Source organism: Pygoscelis adeliae, unplaced genomic scaffold (genome assembly GCF_000699105.1).
Source record: "Pygoscelis adeliae isolate BGI_AS28 unplaced genomic scaffold, ASM69910v1 Scaffold129, whole genome shotgun sequence".
In the NCBI taxonomy this organism is placed as follows: Eukaryota; Metazoa; Chordata; class Aves; order Sphenisciformes; family Spheniscidae; genus Pygoscelis; species Pygoscelis adeliae.
In genome coordinates, this window is record NW_008825431.1 from 206,850 (window position 1) to 227,286 (window position 20,437).

At 46.4% G+C, this 20,437-nt stretch overlaps 1 protein-coding gene across 1 annotated transcript in view; it reads left to right on the forward strand.

The window, feature by feature from the left end:
* Positions 1-20,437, forward strand: part of NRF1 (nuclear respiratory factor 1) — a 52,417-nt gene that overhangs the window by 6,460 nt on the left and 25,520 nt on the right. Inside the window, exons 5-9 of the mRNA XM_009331000.1 lie at positions 7,471-7,629; positions 8,667-8,864; positions 10,767-10,868; positions 14,165-14,322; positions 18,472-18,596. Coding sequence (XP_009329275.1) covers positions 7,471-7,629; positions 8,667-8,864; positions 10,767-10,868; positions 14,165-14,322; positions 18,472-18,596 — 742 coding nt within the window. The remainder of the gene's footprint in view (positions 1-7,470; positions 7,630-8,666; positions 8,865-10,766; positions 10,869-14,164; positions 14,323-18,471; positions 18,597-20,437) is intronic.

A 20,437-nucleotide genomic window follows, 5' to 3' on the forward strand; every position in this document is an offset into this window, starting at 1 on the left:
TGAGTGCAGGCGAGTGTGTTTTGCAGGAGGCTCTGGATACACTCAGTCTGATGCACCACAACAAATTTTAAATGCTGAAAGCCGGTTTCTTCAGAGGGAGTAGCAAGATGGAAAGGTCGGAGGCTTTGGGCAACATACAAAGAGGTGTTGTAGTAGAGCAAAGACGTGTGGATTTCCTCTGTGCTCTGCAGAAAGATCACATTCTGGTCAAAACACCATTTCCATTGCTTAGGTGGAATCAGACAAGCTCACGCTTCTAATAAAATTTTACGGAGAAATCTACTGTGCCTTGGCTGATTACAGATCATGTTCCTAATCCATGACAACATAAGACAAAACTTAGTTGCTAGATTTTTAAGCCACTGTGAAAGGTGGTATCTGCAAGAAGCTGTTCGCAGGCAGCTTTTGTTTTGTATCACTAATAGTTTCCCATGTGTCGTGGTTTAACCCCAGCCGGCAACCAAGCACCGCACAGCCGCTCGCTCACTCCCCCGCAGTGGGATGGGGGAGAGAATCAGAAGAGTAAAAGAGAGAAAACTGTGGGTTGAGATAAAAACAGTTTAATAGGTAAAGCAAAAGCCACGCACGCAAGCAAAGCAAAACAAGGAATTCATTCACTACTTCCCGTGGGCAGGCAGGTGTTCAGCCATCTCCAGGACAGCAGGGCTCCATCACACCTAACGGTGACTTGGGAAGACAAACGCCACCACTCCAAACGTCCCCCCCTTCCTTCTTCTTCCCCCAGCTTTATATGCTGAGCATGATGCCATATGGTGTGGAATATCCCTTTGGGCAGTTGGGGTCAGCTGTCCCGGCCGTGTCCCCTCCCAATTTCTTGTGCCCCCCCCAGCCTACTTGCTGGTGGGGTGGGGTGAGAGGCAGAAACGGCCCTGACTGTGTGTAAGCACTGCTCAGCAATAACAGAAACATCCCTGTGTTAGCAACGCTGTTTCTAGCACAAATCCCAAACGTTGCCCCATACTAGCTACTGTGAAGAAAAATAACTCTACCCCAGCCAAAACCAGCACACCATGGAAATGGAAAGTAAAAAATGGAAACATTTTACTTTTAAAGTAAAATGAAAGACCATCAAAAGATCACAGGTATGTAGCTCTGAGTTCATTTGTATTGGCCAACAAAACACTTGTGTTTATCTGACTTCTTTATGGCCTCGTCATTGTAGTAATTAAGCTGAGCAACAGCAAGAGAAGTGCCTAGGACTTAAAACAAAGAGAAGGAGACATCTATGTGGAGATTTGCTCGGGCAGAGGGAGGCCATCCTAGCGCGGTGCGAGTAGTGAAGCTGGAGGCGCTCGTACCCACAGCACGTGGGCTCTGAGGAAGGAACAAAGCAAATGAGCTGTTGCTGGTGGGGTGGTGGAAAGAAATGAGAGAGAGAGAGAGAAATGAGCGTGGATGAATGAGATCAGGATGTGAGGTTGTTGCCATCCAGTAACATGTCTGAGAAACTTTTCTGGTTTACAGTGGGCAGAATATGTGCACATATAAAAGGGCCAATAAAAAAGATCTGTCAACTGTTTGGCTGTTAATGTTGCATGTGCCATCAAAGCAGCAATAAAAGTGACAATCTCTCACTTCAGAGAAGCCTTCAGCTGGATTTATAATGCATATTGTTTATTTTTTGTGATAGAGTTGGAAATTAAATATTTTAACATCAAAGGTTGCTGAAGTGTTTTCTGCTTCTATTTATGGATAAAATAGTAATATCCATAGAATTCTATGAATAAAATACTGACACTTTTCATGTTAAGCTAAAAATAAGGTTGGAGATTTTTTTTCTTCCAAACATGACATGGCCTTGGTCTTCAGGAAACCTTGCACAAAGATTTGGCCAACCCTTGCCCCTGGGGTTTGATTGCTTTGCATTTCCACATGCGAAGCAGCTCTCCAGTCTGAGGCAGTAGTTGCTGGCAGGGCTTTCACACACACACCCCCCCCAGCCATGCGCAACACTCCTGTGTTCCTAGGCTTCTTGTGGCTCTGTTAAATGAGAAATGCTTTTTCTTCTCCATGTTCTGCCGGGCCTTCGGTCAGCAAGCGTGCAAACTGCTGATGCAACAGCATAGCAACGTAGAGCCTCTCATTTCAAGTCCTCTCATGCCACGTTACGGTAAAACAAGCATCTTGTTAGGAGCAGCCCTCGTCTTTTTAGTGCAATGTGATAACTCAAAACAGCTTTGTGAAGAAGGTTTCTCCTGAGCTGTGGACAGAGTCCGTGCTCTTCGTGCCCCGTTTGGCTAATCATCGCTGTCCTGCTTAGCCCAGCCGCTGTGTTGTGGGCACCCAGCGCTGCGCTGCCTCAGTTTCCCTGCATATCATATAGGGATGATGTTCTGTAAATGTCTTTAAAAAATTTTGAGATCCTTGAATGGCTGCAGGCTACTTGAGGTCAGAGCACTGGACTTAGTGGACAGGACTGCAGACTCCTGGGTGGATTTTCACAACCCAGCAGGTCTTTCTTCTTGTAAAGTTTTCAAGGAGTAAGATGGGGCGTGTGGTGCTTAGGAGATGATTTTGTCGCTGAAAGCATCCAGCTGCTATATAGCTTTTGCCAGACTTGGGGGCAAACTTTAAATAGAAGCAAAACACAGATATGCTGAACATGATGAGGACACCGTGCTGTCTTTTTTTGGCCACAATCGCAATTTGAAATACATTCATTTGAGAGAGTAGATGATAACTCTGACTCCTGCACTGCTGCAAACTGTTGCACAGCCAGAAGTGCCATCGGTTTTTTGTAGGAACCTTGATTCCCAGAGCTGCCAATATAGTTCTTTGTATTTGTTAATAAGAAATGAGCTTTTTCAACTAAGTTGCACAAAGCCTTATGGAAAACCGAAATATTTATAAATATAAATTGGGCAGCACAATTAAGAGGCGTGTCACAGGGAGTGGAAAAACGAGGCCTCTGCTTTCAGCAGCTGCAGGTGTCAGCAGGCAGGTGGTAGAGGCGTTAGCTCCTCAACGAGGAGATGAAAATAACTCTCCTTTTAATTGCTCTGCTTCCCTGGTGGTCTTGAGGGAAATAAAGTCTTTACTAGCCTGAGCAAAGATGCTTCTATAAACTTGCGAATGGAGAGCATCACCCACCTTGGCTGTGCAGAAAAAAAAACGTATTGCAGTGGGGCTTTTACCCTGCAGCCGTTACAGAGAGAAATCTTGTTGCTTTATGGACTTTGGCTACGTTGACACTATACGTCAGACCTGAGTTTGCCCCTAAACTTGTTCTCAGTTGCTCGCTGATATGATTAAGGAGTAAGATTGGGTAACGCTGAGGTCGATGCTTCAGTTGGCTCTCACCGAGGTCACGAGAACTTGTTTATGCTTTTCTGAACGGGTGATTTGTCCTTTAATCTGACTTTTTTAAACTTAATATGCCCCTATGATTTGCAGTCTGCTTATACAAGCCAACAAAGTTTATCTGGGCCTCTCAAAAATCATCTTGACGTCTGTTTGCATACTGCCCTGCAAAAAGCTTTAGCACAAACAGCAGATGTCTTTATGTACGTGTCAGTTTGTATGTAGGAGAAGCCGAGCACCAAAAGACGGTAACTAAGCTCAGTTTGCAGCTGTCAGATCCTCCCCATGGAGGGGCAGGGATGATCCCGCAGTGCTGGACCCCATCGCCCGGGTGCGAGGCTTGCTGGTGCTCCCGTCTGGTCCACGTCAGAGGTGTGGTATGGGGACAGCCTGTGTTTCTGCTCTCCCAGCAGGTTGTCGCCGTGTGGCAGAGGGATCATCCTTGTTCCGCAGTGGAGGGTCATCCTTGGCCTGCAGTGGGGGCACCCCAGAGTTAGGGATCGGGTCCCCCCTGCAGCTGAGCTCTAGCACTGGACGGTTGTTCCAGCAGAGTGGGAAGGGTAGCGAGACCTGTGAGGTACTGGATGCAAGGATGAGTGTATACTTCTAACTGCCACGCAGGCAGCTGCCTGCTTTTACAGCATTTAAGCTCAGAGCCTGCATCGTGCCTCGTTTCCAGCAAGAACAAGCAGTTGTGTCCAGCGCTCAGATCTCCAAACTCTGCTAGGAGGTGGTGATCCCAAGAGGGACAGCCTGGTCCCCAGGTCTGCCCCTTTGAAACGTTAGAACTAGTCACTCATTCTTATGACTTGACCACGGTTTCAGGGTGGAAGAGAAAAAAGATTGGCGTAAAGAGTAAATCCGTGAGCAGACACTTCTGTGAGGAGACACACAGCACCTCCTGCTTTTTGCACTGATGACCAGGTGGTTGATTTTGCGTTGGATTCCTGTGGCCAGGCATAAACTGCTGCATCTGCAGGATGCTGAGTGCCATCGCTTCTTTTTGAGGACACCCAGGCTGACCCTCCGCCTCATCTTTACCATGATGAATTTATGACAGCGGCAAGCCTGCTCTCATCCTGCCTGCCAGAAAGCACCTGGCAGTGAGACCTCACAGAGTTTGGTCAGGGCCGTGCGGGTTTTCATAGCAGGAAATTAATGTTGACAGCTTGGTTGGTGCCTTGACAGATGCCTGGCTTTTTAATCTGAATGCTTAAACATTAATTGGAACTTTTAAACTTAAAGAACATTTAGTCTAAAATTGGCTGTTGCAAAAAGAAGGGCCAGTGAACAAAATACCCGGGTGCTTTGCTGCACTTGCTGCTTTGCGCTCTTCCACTTTCAGGTGCAGCCGAGGTCCTGCGTGGACTTGACTTTGCTTTTCCCAGGTGCTGCTTTTTGGAGATCCTGAGGCTGAGCTGTGGGGACAGGTAGAAAATTCCCAGCCACAGGTTTTGCTCCCGTCTAGAAACCACTTTCCTTACCAGGGCATAAACCTTAAGACGGGAGCATTGCTTGGTGCTCCGCATGCAGGACAACTTGTTGTTTCCAGCACTGGAGTGCAGTTGTCTGTGCTTTGGGCCATTGCAAATGGTAGAATCAGGATTAGCTCGCTACCACTAACACTTGAGTTTAATGTTAAAACTTAGAAGACACTCGATCTGTGTACCAAAGGTTGTCAAAGAAACATTTCTTATAGTTTCTCTCAAACCCTCCATAGTAGAGATTATATGAGCCCTTTCCAGAGCTGACAACCATGCAAACTGGAGTGAGCTGCTGTCTTTTTTTTTTAGCAGAGATTTGATTTTCGGGTGGTTCGTGGATGGAGTCAGCAGAACGCGTGGCTCCCGCAGATGAAGCGGTCGCAGTGGTTCCTCCCAGCTGCGCCCTGAGAGGTGCGGGGTCTTTGTCTCAGTGCCGTAGCCTGTGTCAGAGCCCTGCGAGCTGCCTGGGTGAGGTCTCGTTATGGCACTAATTAGAGAAGTCCTTGCACTGGAGCAGGTTGTAACGCCGCTGCTGATTGTCTCCCTGGCGGATTAAAGGCAAACCCTCCTTAACAAGTGCCTTGAGCTGCTGAACTCCCTAGGACCAGTAATTAATCCATCTGGTAACAAGAAGCATGGCTTGCAGATAGTGATTCTGGGAAGGAGCTTTTAAATGTGTTTGCACCAGGCAACTCAATGCCGTTAGCAGGTTTATTTGACTGAATACATGGGGCCTCGACCAGGGATCCTGACGCATGTCAGGGTGACTTGGCCCTACAGTACAGATTGGGAAACTGAATCACAGACAGGCTTGGCCTGGGCTGGAAAAAAGGGCACCAAAGTGGTTGACACGGTGTGCGAGCATGGGTGAGCTTGTGGCTTTTTGTGCCTTCGTTTATAATTCAGGGTTTTGGTGCAGCTTTTCCGAGATGGCTCGGGATGTCCGTGGAGTGGAGGAACTGAAATGCAGCTGCTTCTCTGAGTAGGGGTGGTTATTCTACAGTATGCAGCAGATACGCTATATATGGACCCACAAGTATACTGGATTTTTATTGCCATTAAAGTCCCTAGCCACTGCTGCAAACTGTATGCAATGTGGTAATTCATGCATACAAAGAAATTGTTTTCTTTTTACCAAAGCACTTCAATTTTTCTATTTAACTGTGTAAGCTAGGACCCACATTACATCTTCCAGCTGCGCTCTGGCTTTGAAGAGCAGTCCTGCGTCCGAAAGAGCCGCTGCAGATCCCAGTGCATTTAGCAGGGTGCTTGGGGGCTTTAGGCTCTTTGCGGAGACCACAGAGACAACCTGCAGTCTCCTGTTGCTCTGAACCATTCCTCCCTTCCTCTGACAGGTGTTGGAGGGGACTTTAGTACGTACTCCCTATGCTAACGTGGAAAAGGCAGCTTGTGAATAAGTTGATTTACAGCTTGGAGCTAATGGATGCAATATCCAGACTGGAACCAGGATGTCATTCAAGCAGGATCGTGGCTCGGAGGAATGGACGCTGTTATGGCAGAAGATCGGGGATGGGTGAGAAGTCCTTCGCGAGCTGACTCGTGTCTCTGCTAGCTGGGACCGTGTCACGGCTGTGGCACCAATCGATGCTGGACCCGTCGTGCTTTTCCATGGCTGTGCCCTAGAACCCTGAACACGCAGGTGTCTTGGGGCTGTAAGGTGGCCTGAGGACACCCAGGGCCACTGTCACAAGCTCGAATAACTTGCTATTAAAGCTATGATAGGATGTAGGGATGTGTTCCTAAATGCAGCTATTTAGCTTTAAGTTAACGTGGTCTTCTCTGACGTATGTGGTCTTGAGGGCTGCTTCTCTTCCTGCTCTGTTTCTGCAGCTGAACCAGCCTTTTCCTGAGGCTCCAGGCAGTCCCCAGTACAAAAACCAAATGTGTCATAAAACCCTATGTTGAGTTTTGTATTCTCTTTGAATAACGCTAAGGATATTACTTGCTCTTGGTGACATATCTGCTTGATTTGCTTTGCAAGTCTATTTTTAAGGTATTATTTCCTGATGATGAAGGCGGTCACTAGTTGACCAGTTTTTGTGGGTACTAAGGTGAAGTAAAATCAGGTTGAAAGGTGTCCCCACTCTGGCAAAACTTAAAAATAGATTCAGAAAGTTAGTCCAGTGTGTGTTATGTTCTGCAGGGGTGGAGAAGTATATGTGTGAGATTGGTTTTTACTTCGAGGCGGCTCACTGAAGCTCCGTCCTCCTTGCAGCATCTCTGTAAAATGTACATCAGCTCACATCTGAGTTCCTATGGCCGTGGGGACATTGAGTGTGGTTTTGTTCTGCGTTATTCTGATTCTTATTTTTTTATTTTTTTCTCCCTCTCAGGTTGGTTAGCTGTCTTCATGGTAGCGTTGAACCATGAAGCGTGTTAATACAGTGTGTGTTTGTGCCTTATTGTTGTAATTGGCTGACAATTTTGTTTCTGCTCTTCCACATGCTACTAAGCTGTTCTCTGCTGAGTCTTGGGAGAAGATGGTAAAGTATTTGTCCATCTTCCTTGGGCATTCAGGCCTCTTCCAGTTGATGGTTCCAACAGGGTGGAAATTAAATGTAATAACCTTGTACTATGCACATCAAAACTACCAGAGGTATGAGTTCCTAAAAAACTCTCAACCCTCTTATGTGGTTTGTTCCAGGCACAGCTGCGAGCTTTCATCCCTGAGATGCTGAAGTATTCCACGGGTCGTGGGAAACCAGGCTGGGGTAAGGAAAGCTGCAAGCCCATCTGGTGGCCTGAGGACATTCCATGGGCCAACGTTCGCAGCGATGTCCGCACAGAGGAACAGAAGCAGCGGGTATGTATCCCATGTCTGTCCGCCTTCAAATTGAGTACAGGGGCTTGTGACCGGTTTTTGTGGGAATAGTTTTCCCCTCAAGTGACAAAAGAAACTACGACATCGGCCCTTCCTTGACTTTGTGTCAGACATTCAGCCTGGGAGAGCAATGAGATGAGAGAGGTGTAACCTTCAATCTGCTCTGTCCCTGCTGGGGTTGTGTGACAGGCAGGTATTTGAACCACATCTTTTTCTGCAACGGGTGCCCTTTTCGCTAGCTGCAGAACCTGCTCGTCTCTGTGGCCTTATGAAGCAGCCTACCCAGGCTGAGGCAAGTCTGCTCTCCAAGTATGCAGGTCATTTACTGTAGAGTCTGTGTCATGGCATCTTGAAGCCTTTGAAGGGATACTGTCCCATCCTGAGCAGCAGGGACCTTTGTACTTAAAGGGAAGTAGTCAAGGATGTGCAGTGGAGCCAGGAAAAAAAAAAAAAGTGAGAGAACTGAGTGAAGAGGTCTTGGATATCAGTTACGGCCATGGATCCTGTATGCAGGTGATGTTTCTACCAACCTGTCACAAGGAGATAATGAAAGCAAGCTACCAGGGTGTGCAAGGGGCAGGACTTGTGCAGGCTGATGTAGGTCTGGTTGGATGGGGAGGGATGCCTGGTGAGACTGGAAAAGGTACTATGGCAGTCAGTGCTTTCTTAGGTAGAGATGGTTTTCTACTTGTCGCCCCAATCCCTTAGTTAGAATTCCTTGAAAGCTGGTGAAACAGATTTCATGGAGAAGCTTCCCTTTCCCTTGGCCAGATGTGCTCCTTCTGTATCAGTATACAGCAATGCAATAACTCTCCAGGGTGATTTCTGAGTCTTGGGGAAAGGAGGGGGTGAGGAGAGAGGGATTAGGTATTGGGGCCTTTTGTTTGTTTGAGAATTTGTTGAAAACCGCCCAATAAAACCTGGTAAAGATAAGCATGCAAATCGCAGCAGTAGCAGCGCTGCAGTGGTTCAGGAAACTTTTTTTACACTGACTCCGCTCTTTTTCATTCTGCTGGTAGGTGTCGTGGACCCAAGCGTTGCGGACTATCGTGAAGAACTGCTACAAGCAGCATGGGCGTGAAGACCTGCTCTACGCGTTTGAGGATCAGCAGACACAGCAGCAGACTACGACCACACATAGTATAGCGCACCTGGTGCCGTCGCAGACAGTGGTACAAACCTTCAGTAACCCTGATGGCACCGTGTCCCTCATCCAGGTGAGTGAAACCCTCCAGCTTTTCCATTTCCAGCACGGCTGACTCGGGGTCGAGTTGCCTGCGTCAGGGAGGTGCTTTAGAGCAAACTCCTTTTGGTAGCTTAACTTGTCCTTCAAGAATTTTGTCTTTATCAGTACGTCTTAGCCCACAGGCTTGTTAACCCAATGCTCCCACCCAAAGAAGCAGTCTCATCCTCTCTCTTCCCCACTCCCATACCTTGTTCTCCTGTTATGGCAGTACAAGCATTTCTACAGCTATTTGGTCAAGCGATTCAGGGATCGGACCTGAGTTTAATGAACCTGCTTATGAACAAATACAGTTCACGATGTGGCCACACAACGCCTGTGGTGGCAATGGGATGGAGTGATGGGAGGAGCGGTGGTGGGACTGCCTTTCTTTAACGGCATGAAACATAGCTTAATCTACGGCATTAGGTATTTCTGTGCCCCCTGTTCTTTGTCTTACACCCTAAGTGTAATATATATATTACACACACCAAATATATATTTATCCTTGTGATACCCCCTGCAGTAAGGATGCCTCTTACACCATTTTACAGAGGGGGATTCGGGGCAGAAGGGGCTGCGTTCAGGCAGCATCTGAGTGGTGCTGCTGTTTTCCCTGTGTTCCCTGCGTGGGGAGGCAGGTTCTGACAGCTCAGGTTGTGGACAATTTAAGTGCTCTCTTGAAACTTCCCAAGAGCTCCTCGTGAGTGTGGGATTTGAACCTCAGTTTTCCCCTGTGCCCTTGCCTCCAAACCACCGCTGCCCTCTCATACCTAACTGGCCCCGCGGTTTGTCCCTCTTGAGCATCATGTTTTTAGTGAAGTCTAAACATCATTTTCTGTTGGCTGTTCTCATCTCACAGAGTGGTTAAACATTGGAACAGGCTGCCCAAGGGAGTGGTGGAGTCACCATCCCTGGAGGTATTTAAAAGACGTGTAGATGAGGCGCTGAGGGACATGGTTTAGTGGGCATGGTGGTGTCTGGTTGACGGTTGGACTCGGTGATCTTAGAGGTCTTTTCCAACCTTAATGATTCTATGATTCTGTGAAGATAAAAACATCGTGCATCGGTTTGGTTTGTTTTGTTTTCCAGATGAAAGCTTTTCAGTGAATTGTTACAGCTTTCTGCTCCCCTCACCAGAGCCCAGCAGACTGGCCAAGCTGGTTCTGTTTGCTCACCAGCTAACGTACATTCTCCCTTTGACTCATGTTCTCTTAGGTGCTGGGTGGGCACCTGAGATCCCTTTGACTTTCTAGCATTCCTAGGTTTAATTCTCCTTAGAAACAAAGCTGCACATCTCCCTGCCTTTGTCTTTTCCCAGCTGTTAAATGGGGAAAAGGTAATTTCCAAAGGCAATGGGGTATTGAGGATGAACTAATGTTTGCCAAGTGCCTGGAGACGAGAGACCCAGTGAATGGTAAGCAAGGAGCGTTATAAATGAGGGCTGATGTGCTGGGTGTTCTGATCCAGGACCGCGTGGTGTTTTTTTAAGTGACTTCCACCCCGTGGGAGAAGCGTGTTGGCTCCACCTGCACACCACACTCACACCTGGGAGTGGCAGCAGCGTCCCACAGCTGCTCTTTGCAAGGCTGGGAGAATAGCGAGGACTCTGTCTCCTGCGTGAACGTAGGGGACAGCACGAGGGCTGTGCAAAACTTGCTTCTGGGCCATATCCACTCTGGAAGCTGCCATAGATTAACGTGGATCTAGCGTGTGATTTCCTCCCCCAGCCCTTTGAGACAGCTCCCTATTTTCTGTGAGCTCTGCAATTACTATTATTCTCTGTGGGTGCGATGCTTTTTAATCGGAGAGCATTTGAGTGTCCCTTTGCCTGAATTATGTGGACATTTTCCTGCAGTAACAAATGTGTTCAGCTGCATTTTGTTGACTTCCGTAGGTTGGCACTGGTGCTACAGTTGCCACGCTGGCCGATGCCTCAGAGTTGCCTACCACAGTTACCGTCGCACAAGTCAATTATTCTGCAGTGACTGATGGAGAGGTAAGGACCGGGGTCATGTTCATGGTGCACAAACCAGAATTGTCCTATCTGAACTTCAATAAAGATAAATATATTCTAGAATTAAGTGGTCACAGAAAACACCAAGCCTTGCTTCCCCACCCTGCAGTGTTAAGGGTTAACATACATGTGAACACGAGACTCTATAAAATTTTATATAGAAAGTGCTGAACTGTTGTCATTTTGACTCAGGACTGTACGAAATGCAATTATGGTGGAAGCCTCAGTTCTGAATTTCATACGTTTTTGGATATCTCCTATAGATTATTTATTTTGTGAGATCTGCTGTAGCAGATAAAGACTTAACGACGTCCACAAGTACACATTTGTGTATTCGTATTGAGCAACTGTTTCATACGTGCTGTAGATCCTGGGTGCTGCTTTGTCAGTTCAGGGTTGGGAGCGATGCCTGGGATATTTTGAGCCTGTGGTTAGCAAAGGATATTGCATGGCTGTGGGCAAATCCTGTGATTCTTTGGCCGCTGATCTCTGGAGAAAATGGGACTGTTCCTTTGCTGCAGCTTTTAGGGAGGTTTGCAAGTAAATCCCGGAGAGAGCTGTATAAATGCACAGTAGTGTAGAGACAACAGGAGGTACTGCGGAGTTACTGTTCCGTTTACTTTGAAAGTTTCTTCCACTGCTTTACAACTTGGCAAAGTTGCTTCTATTGAGGATTTGATCAGACCATTTCAGTCCCAAAATCTGGACACTCAAATTTACATGCATTTATTTTTCCACTTTTTTTTTTTTTAATTGAGTAATAAAGGGTTTTTTGTGTGTGTTTAAGAAACATTCCTTTAAGATTATGAAGATTTTTAATTTTTTTTTTTTTTTTTTATTACCCTCTTCGCCCCCAAACCCACCTTTAAACCAGGCTGCAGGTTGCTTTCTGTCCCTTCGCTGCACACCAGAATTTCTGGCCGGACAGTCTGTGGGCAGGAGCGGCCAGGTCTGGTCCGCTCTGCCTGGATGGGGCTTTCACGGCGACAGGTGGCAGCACAGAACAGCTTTGCTCTGCACCGGACCCTGTTTCCATCTCAGACCCACAGTGAAACAGCCTGGCTCTGGGGCCGTGACCTTGAAGTACTTTGCAGCTGCTTTGAGGGTTTTCAAGAACCAGTTATATCTCTTGAGATCTGAAAGAAATTTTTCAAAGGCACAAATAGAAATCAGGGGAACGCAGGCGTCTAATTCCTAATGTGAACGGAACGTCTAAGCGATATCTTGGACAAAATAAAGATACAAAAGTAAACTTGCTTTGGGGATGGGTGCTATTTCTCTGCACAGATAGATCCACAGCCTGCTGGCAGCCTCTCTAGGGACACTTTTGTCCTGCTATCTCTTGCTGTGTGAAGATCTGAGTTAGCTCTGAGTAAATTGATGTGTTTATAGGACGCCGAGCAGCATGGAGCAGGGATGCTCGCTAGTACCTCAGCAGCACGACCTTCGTGTTAGTGTGGAGAAGGGCCTGGACAGTCCCCCCCTCTTTTCCAGGCCTTACTCCGTCCCTGTTCTGAAACAGCTTAGGCATCTTTGCGGGGCACTGTATGTCACAGTGGAGACCTGCCTTATCATTCAAATGTGTGTTGCCATGTATTTGAAAAAATGTATGTCTGTTCCTCTTCTGCATGGTGGTGGGAAGGGTGTCTTTCCCAGCTCGGGCTTGCTTCGGTTCGGTTTTGGCATGGCTAACGAGTACCACAAACTTGATCCGACTCTCTCGAGATCTCTACCATCTGCAACTTCTTCCTCTCTGGATGCTCAAACTTGGTTGCATCTTTCCTAAAAGACATTGCCTTTTCTAAAATCAACTTCCTTTCTCCTTTTCGCAATGCACTATCTCACTGCTTCCTCCCTGCTTTGGATCCTTCCGCCCAGGGTCAGCTCTGGGCACAGGAGAATGAAGCAGTTGCCTTGAACGTCAGATGGCTGGGGATGGCTAAAGAGCTACGACGAGCGCCAGCTTTGCCTGTGCCCAAGTGCTGGAAAACCAGATTGGCAGCTGCTGAGGAGTGTGTGATAGCAGATGTGAGTGAGAGCGCGTCAGCTTCTCTCTCCCTCTCCATCCTGTGATGGGACTAACCCTTTTCTTGCCCGAAGGCAGCAAAATTTACTTGTCCTTTTGTGGGGAGCCTTGCACCAGCTCTGCTTCTATGGACTTTTTAGCTTTCTCCATCTTAACAAATTGAGGGGTTTTTTCCATCACCTTCTACGGCATTCTTATTTGTGAGTCTCAGCAAGATGGTGAGTGGCCTGAAACATTTATGGGGATGAGAACAGTGATGGGAGGGTGGGGGAAGATCTTCATCTTACAAAGCAGCCGGTAGGATTTGTCAGCTGATGGGCCTTCAGCCTCCACTTCTTTAGTTTTTTTGGTCCAATGCATATTTCTAGTTCACATCCTGGTGGATTTTGTGGCCGTACACTCATTATCTCATGAGCTGTGAAGTCCCAAATGGAGAAACGTGGGCAAGGTGGAAAATGAGCAACCGAGACTGGGTGAACTTCAAGTAATATGAAACCTATCTACGTAAAGGTCTGAAGTAAGGGAATTGAAAGTACCTGAAATATATGAACAGAGTATGTTCCATCTGCCATCTTCTTTTATTAAGTATATTGCTGCAACACAAAGAAATTCCAGTTGTCTCAGACCCATCCGAGTTCCCAAGTGCTGTACAAATAAATCTTGAATGGGAACATGGGCTGTTCCCCAGAATAACAGCGGATGGGTGCAGACAAATCGAAACAGTGGGGCCAAGCGCAGCCCGTTTCCTTGGGGGACGTGATCCCTGCTGGGGTTCCAGCACCACGGAAATGCAGCTACTTAATAAACTGCCCAGGCTGGCAGGCAGTGATCCGAGTACAGCAGTGATCAACACTGTCCCGTTTTGTTGCGGACATGGCTGGACAAGAGGGATTTGTGGGAGGTTGAGGGGCTTCACAGATGTTTATGGGGGTGCGTTTTCCATGTGCATGAGAAAACTAAAGTTCTTGTTTGAAGTTTGAACATATGGAGAACAGCAACTAAAATCGTGGGCTGACTATAGAAACTCACTGATGGCTGATAGAGGGTTGTAGAGTCCAGCAATGTTCTCAGGCGCATCCTGGGCTTCCTCCCCTGGTGCTCTTTTTTCCCTCTCTCTCGGAGAGAGTCAGAGCATGTGCAGGATTCTGCAAAGACCTCTCAAAACTATCTGGCTCTTTCATTTTAGGAAGCAGCCGTCCATTCATGGGATGACGTCCAATCCTAGGGCCTTTCTTTTTGTTTTTCCCCATAGGTGGAGCAGAACTGGGCAACGCTACAGGGGGGTGAGATGACTATCCAGACGACGCAGGCATCAGAGGCCACACAGGCGGTGGCATCATTAGCAGAAGCAGCAGTGGCAGCATCTCAGGAGATGCAACAAGGAGCAACTGTTACCATGGCACTCAACAGGTATGGGTGAGAGATGAAGGCTTGAAGCACGTGTGCGTGACATTTCCTTCTAAGTTTTCAGTCTGATGGTTCAAAGACCACTGTGTACAGTCCCAGTAGAGGCGTTTCCTTAGCAAATTCCTATGTCAGCCCGTATCCAGGTGTGTCTGCAGGACAGTTCCTGATTTCCACTGTAACCATAGAACACTGACATGGAAATTTCCTGAAAGAGGAAAAGATGGGTAGTAACTGTACCCTTTAAACGATCTTATTTGTACAGCGAGGGTCCAGTCACAGAACTGAGCTTGCTAAGCAAGCAAGAGTCGTTATGTACTAATAGCACCTTTTAAGTATGCTGGTCTGGGTCTCCCTCAATATTATTAACAGTTCTTACTAAAAGGCTAAGGCTGAATTTCCCTGTTGTGTGGCAGTATGGTCTCTCTTCAGAAATCAGAATCTTTTCCAAAGGCCAGTGTTTTGGGGGTTTCTCCCAAATGTGTTTCTGAAGTAGAAGCTGAATGAGCTGCAATAGTAATGCTGCCTCTGCATCTTGGAACGAGCTCTGTTAGATTTTTGGTTGTACTCAGGTTACCAAGATCTGCAGCGTAGTTCTCTACAGGTCCATGCAGCAGGAAGCAGTGTCTTGGCTCAGCTCTGCTTAAGCTTTGCCTGCTGTTCTTAAAAACTGGAAATGGCTGTGGCACACCGTGGCTGCAACCTGAGAGAGCAGGCGGACCATAGGAAACACGGCATCGGCCCCAGCAGCATGGGAAGTCTTACACTGCTGAGGTGTAGACAAAATATTTTCCTCATCCAAATCGGGATTCTGGTCTAGAGGCTGTTGCCTGAGCAGCCATGGGTTAGGACAAGGCACAAGTCCATAGTACTGATGGTTGGAGTAAAGCTCCAAGACCTTGGTACTTACACAAGTTGCTAACGGAGCCACCTTAATCCTGGGGGCATTCAACATCTTGCTTCCAAATTGCTGTTGCAACTGAATCACGAATACACCTAGAACTGTTTCTTCTCTTTGATGGTCCAGATTCAGGTCCTTCAGATATGTTCTTTTCTGCTACCATACGAGGTTGGTTAAGTAGGCTTTTTTGCTAATAGTTTCACTATAAAATTGCCCTTTAAAAACAAGTGATCTTTTTAGGATGCTGTAAGAACAACAGCTAAAGTAACTAGGCATGGAGTTGCAGGAAAAAGCTCCATCTCCTGAAATCCGACTTGCAGGATCTGTGTCCTGCACATCTCCAGGTGATAGATTTTTCTATGTATCTTTTGAGAAGTTTTTCTGGACTAGAAGACCAGTGTGCTTTTGATTTAATTTCATCCCATCGCTACTGGTTTTAGCTCTTAAGGTTGCAATGAGGAGTTCCTTTTCCTATATTAACTTAAGAAATTCAGAATCTTGAACAAAAAGAAGTGTTGTTAGAACTAAAGAGAGTCTCCTAGGAAATATGAATGGAAGAGCCTTCAACAAGTCATTTAGTCTCTACTGTGCCTCAAGACAGGATCAGCTCTGTTTATACCCAGGAAAGCCCCTGTGATAAGTCTGTTCAAACAGCTTGTAGTTCAGGAGCGATGCGGTGAGAATGAGGGGCCTCATGTTTTATTTCCTGGCTTGTTGTCACCTTCTTTGTCTACTGGCAGGTCTGGAGACCTTTATAGGTGACTATCCTCCAACACCCTTCCATGTGGAAGAGGTGTAATTTTTCCTTTGCCACACAATGCTCCTTGCAGCTTTCGGCTGTGGGACTGCGGTCTTGCCTCTGCCTGTAGGAAGATCTCAGCAAGGCTCCGGTCCTTGAAAGCTGGTGGCTCATCCCAGCTCTGGAACCTTTATGCCTAATTTAGCTGAAAGCTGCCATCTCTGAATCTTGTTCCAATGCCTGCTGACAGAGTGCAGAGTCTTTCATAGTCCCGCGTAGAGCAGCACATCTGCCAACAGCATGACATGATGGATGATGCAACCTCTGTCAGGTTTGAGGATGGGAAGTATTAGGCCTTCTAGTAAAAGAGGACAAAGTGGAGGTAGGTAATTAATTCATTGATTTGAACCAATTAATGTTTGTGGAGCACACTGTAACTGGAAAAAGCTTTTATGCTGCAGGTCATTATTATTTTCAGGGATGCAACCGTAACAGATTATTAAAATGCTCAATTGCCCTTGAAAGTGGATTCAAATAAGTGCTGTGTGAAGTCTGGGAAACAGGGTTACACCAGTAAATCCATGCTTACGCCTGGGTTTGCTGTGTGGTAGTTGGCCTTCCTGCAGTGTAACTGCCTTCACATTAGCTGTAGGTTCAGAAGAGAGATTAGCCAAAGGGAGTAAGAAAGCAGAACAAGAAAATGTTCTGGTTCGCTGACAGTGTTCAAGAGCTACTCTGAGAGACAGAGGGGCTGTTTAGAAATGAAAATACACCCTGAGTGAATACAGTTGGAACGTGTACAGCATCTAAGCAGGAAATTAGGAAAGAGGAAGAATGAGTGGGAAGTACTTGGAAAATATTTGAGTCAAGTGGTCTACTGGAGAATGAGTGGGGCAGTTAAGGAAGAGCATCCTAGGGGAAGCTAAAGAAAATACCTACTTTTTTAGTTCGTTAAGGTAAGAAATGGTAGGAGATTCAGATGCAAGAAGGAGGAGGCGGCTTTGGAATAATTTTGTGATTAGCAGTAGATCACGGGAAGTAGCTAATAGTTGTCCAAAAGGTCTGGGGAAATCTGGACAGCTGCTGAAGGATGCTCACAGCACTCTGACTGTGCAACCAAATGGCAAATAAAATATGATGTCAATAAATGTGACACACACATGAAGAAATATCTCCTGTATGTATCCAATGAGGAGCTATATGTTACCAGTTACCATTCAGAAAGCATTCAGGGAACTATCCTCCAGGAATATTTTGTCACTGCTGAGCAGATATTGTCAAAAGAGTAACTTGAATATTAGGAGTTAACAGGGAAAAGCATAGAGAACAAGCCAGGGTTAGGTCCCTGGACTAACTCATGGTATGTCTGCGTCTTGAATAGTGTGAAAAATGGTTACCCCGCTCAAACAGATGTCTTACATTTAGAAAAAGTCTGGAAAGGACAAGAGCGATCAGAAGCCAGGAAGAGTCCTTGCACAGTAAGTGGACTATGGCTCTTCAGCCTGGGAAAGAGATTACTGGAAGTCTATGAAATCATGAGGAAAATGAAAAGGGAACGGTTATTTTCTATTTCTCACAATATCAGACTTAAGGGCCGCCCAGCCAGACTGAGGTAGTAGTTTTCGGAGTACCAGAATGCAATTTTTCTTCACACAGCATCTAATTAAATGTGGCACTCATTACTACAGGATGTTGTGAAAGCAAAAAGTGTAAATGGGTTTCAAAGGGGATTAGACAAATCAAACCTGATGGTCTAGATGCGGTGTCTGATGTAGGAAATCAATACACTGCTGACCGTCGGAAGCTGAGAGGGTGTAGGAAGGGAAGGATCATACACACTCCTTCCTAAATATCTGATACTGGCTGTTCTCACAGCAGGGTTGCTGCATGAGAAGGACCTTTGGTCTGACCTCATTCGTATGAAGAAATTTAAGAATACCATGCTAAGCTACCGATCACTCATTAAAAAGAATTATTAAACCACTTGGCTGGGGAGAAGTACTCCATCTTAGCTAAGTACAGAGCTGCTGATGTGATCCTGGTAATGGTAAACCGTTGGGCCTGTTTCAGTGCAAGGTGAACTGGCTGAATCAGTAGTGAAGGGTAAAGCTCTAAAATCTGTAGAGACTCGGAATGTGACAGTGCCAAAAGAATGAGTTTTGTACCAGCAACGAGAGAGGCAGGAAGGAGCCACGTGGTATAACTTACTTGGATTGTCCAAAAGCTGTTAGTAAAGTCCCAAGCAAAGGGATGCGAAGGTAAGAAGGCAGGGATGTTCTGACTAAGAGATCTGCAAGCTGAAAAAAAGCCAGTGGAAGCAGCTTCTTCCCATGTATTCCTCCTCCACTGTAGATTTTCTGCTCTGGATAACTTCATACGGGCCCAGTAAGAATCCCTCCTTTTCTGCATTTGTTCTCTTGACGTACGATGCCTGGTTAAAATGGATGCTACTGGAGTGGAGTTGCTTGTTTGTTTGGTCTTCCTAATGCTTCTTTCTCCTTTCCTGTGCCCGCAGTGAAGCAGCTGCCCATGCAGTAGCCACGCTTGCTGAAGCCACTCTTCAAGGTGGAGGACAAATTGTCCTATCTGGTGAAACTGCAGCAGCAGTAGGAGCGCTTACCGGAGTCCAAGATGCCAATGGTAAGGCTGCCGGAAGGTTTTTACTTTGTCTGGTTTTTTTCTTTGCTCTTAGCTAGGGGTTTTTCTTCTCTTTTATTTGAAATGTCACATTTTCACTAGTAAAATAGTTCTCCCTCACTGCAGATGGTCACCAAGTAGGTTGTGACTTAAAATCTCAGAACAAAATGGTAGCACTAACCTCTTGTTTACTTCCATAGTGCTGGTGGCTCTGCTTTTTTTTCTCCTTCTGCCAGCTTGCTATTTAGCCTTAGTTTTTTGGGGGGAAAACTGCTCCCCACTCTGTATCCGTACAGTGCCTAGCACAGGGAGGACCAGACTGGGTCTACTAACACAACTAGTCAGTGCCATAATAAACTCATCTCCAAAATGCTTCACTGTGAAGTGGCAGGGAGTATGACCAACGTTTTATTACCCACTCATTTCCTTCCTTTCTCAAGACTTTTTTTGTATGCTTGGTGGCTGCTCTTGAGCAACTGTCACTTTTCTGCTTGGGTGGCACCTTCCGGTCATCCCTTGGCAGTCAGCCTTGGGTTGTTTGCCTCCTGCTTTATTTTCCATCTTGCCACCGTAGTCAATCGCTTGGTTCTAGGGATTCTCTGTAGTGTTTCTCGTCTATTATCTGGATGTCTTTTCTGCCAAGTCTGGTGACTTTCGCAGTTATTCAAACTCAGCTGGTAGTGAATAAAACAGTAAGTTCATAGAAGCTGGTTCAAGAGACGACGCTGGAACGTACAAACGTGTCTAGTTGGTGCTCATCCACTGCCTCCAGTTGCGCTGTACTTCTGCCTGATGCCTTTACCATGCTTTCCCAGTTCAGAGATGAAACTCACTGGTTATTTTGATTACATGGAAGGAGGTGTGTCAAAATAAGCTCAAAAAGGATGGGAAGTGTGATGTTTTAAAGAAATGTTGCCTTGAGGATGGGGCTATTTGGACTCTAATTGTCAAAGGGGAACAAGCATGTGCAGTCGGCTGGCAGAGCGATGACTTCTTGCCTTGTCACTTTGCATGTAAAGCAGAAATCTGGCTAGACGAGACCTCGAGTTTGACTTCCATTGAAATCCTCTTCTCATAGGGAACGTGCTTGTTTTAAAACGTCAATATTTAGTTTGCAGCGAAAATGGTGCAGTGGAGGGAAGAGTAATTTTTACCCGGCATGTTCGACTTGATGTCTCTTGCTATGGAGTCAGCCAGCCTGAAGAGGGAGCAGAAATGAAGTGAAAACCCTGTCCTCAGGGTTTGCATGGAATGCATCTGATATTGAGAGGGAAGAGTAGGGTGATGTTGTATTGCGCTTTGCCAGCAGCCTGGCATGAGGGGGATGAGACGTGTGGTTATCAAAGGAAGGATCTGACCCTGGATGCTCAAAACCAGCAAGTAATCAGATTTGTAAAAGCACGTTAGTGTCCTTTAGCAGATCTGCACCCCTGGCTCCTTTTGGTCTACTTCCAAAATGCTTTCATGGTCTGGATTCCTCTGGATGCTTCCCCTAAACAACTCTCTTCCTCCACACCCTTCCTGAGTCACTCTACCTCACTCACCCAGCATTAATATAATTTTAACGCAGGCTGGGCTTTTTTTTTTGCCTTTTTTTTTTTTTTTTTTTTTTTTAGCACTCCCAGAGTTGGAAATCAGATGGGATTTAGAGTGCATTAAGGGGAGAGACTGCAGCATTTTCCTCTGTGCAAAACCTCGCCCGCAGCCCCTCGCCTTGTTTCCCCTCTTCTTCGATTTACTCTAATCTCCGGTGGTATTAAGGGGAAGGGCTTTGTCGGTGCGGTAGTCCTTGGAAGCGCCATGCTGTTAGTTTTATTACGTAACCAGCTAATATATCTCCCTTA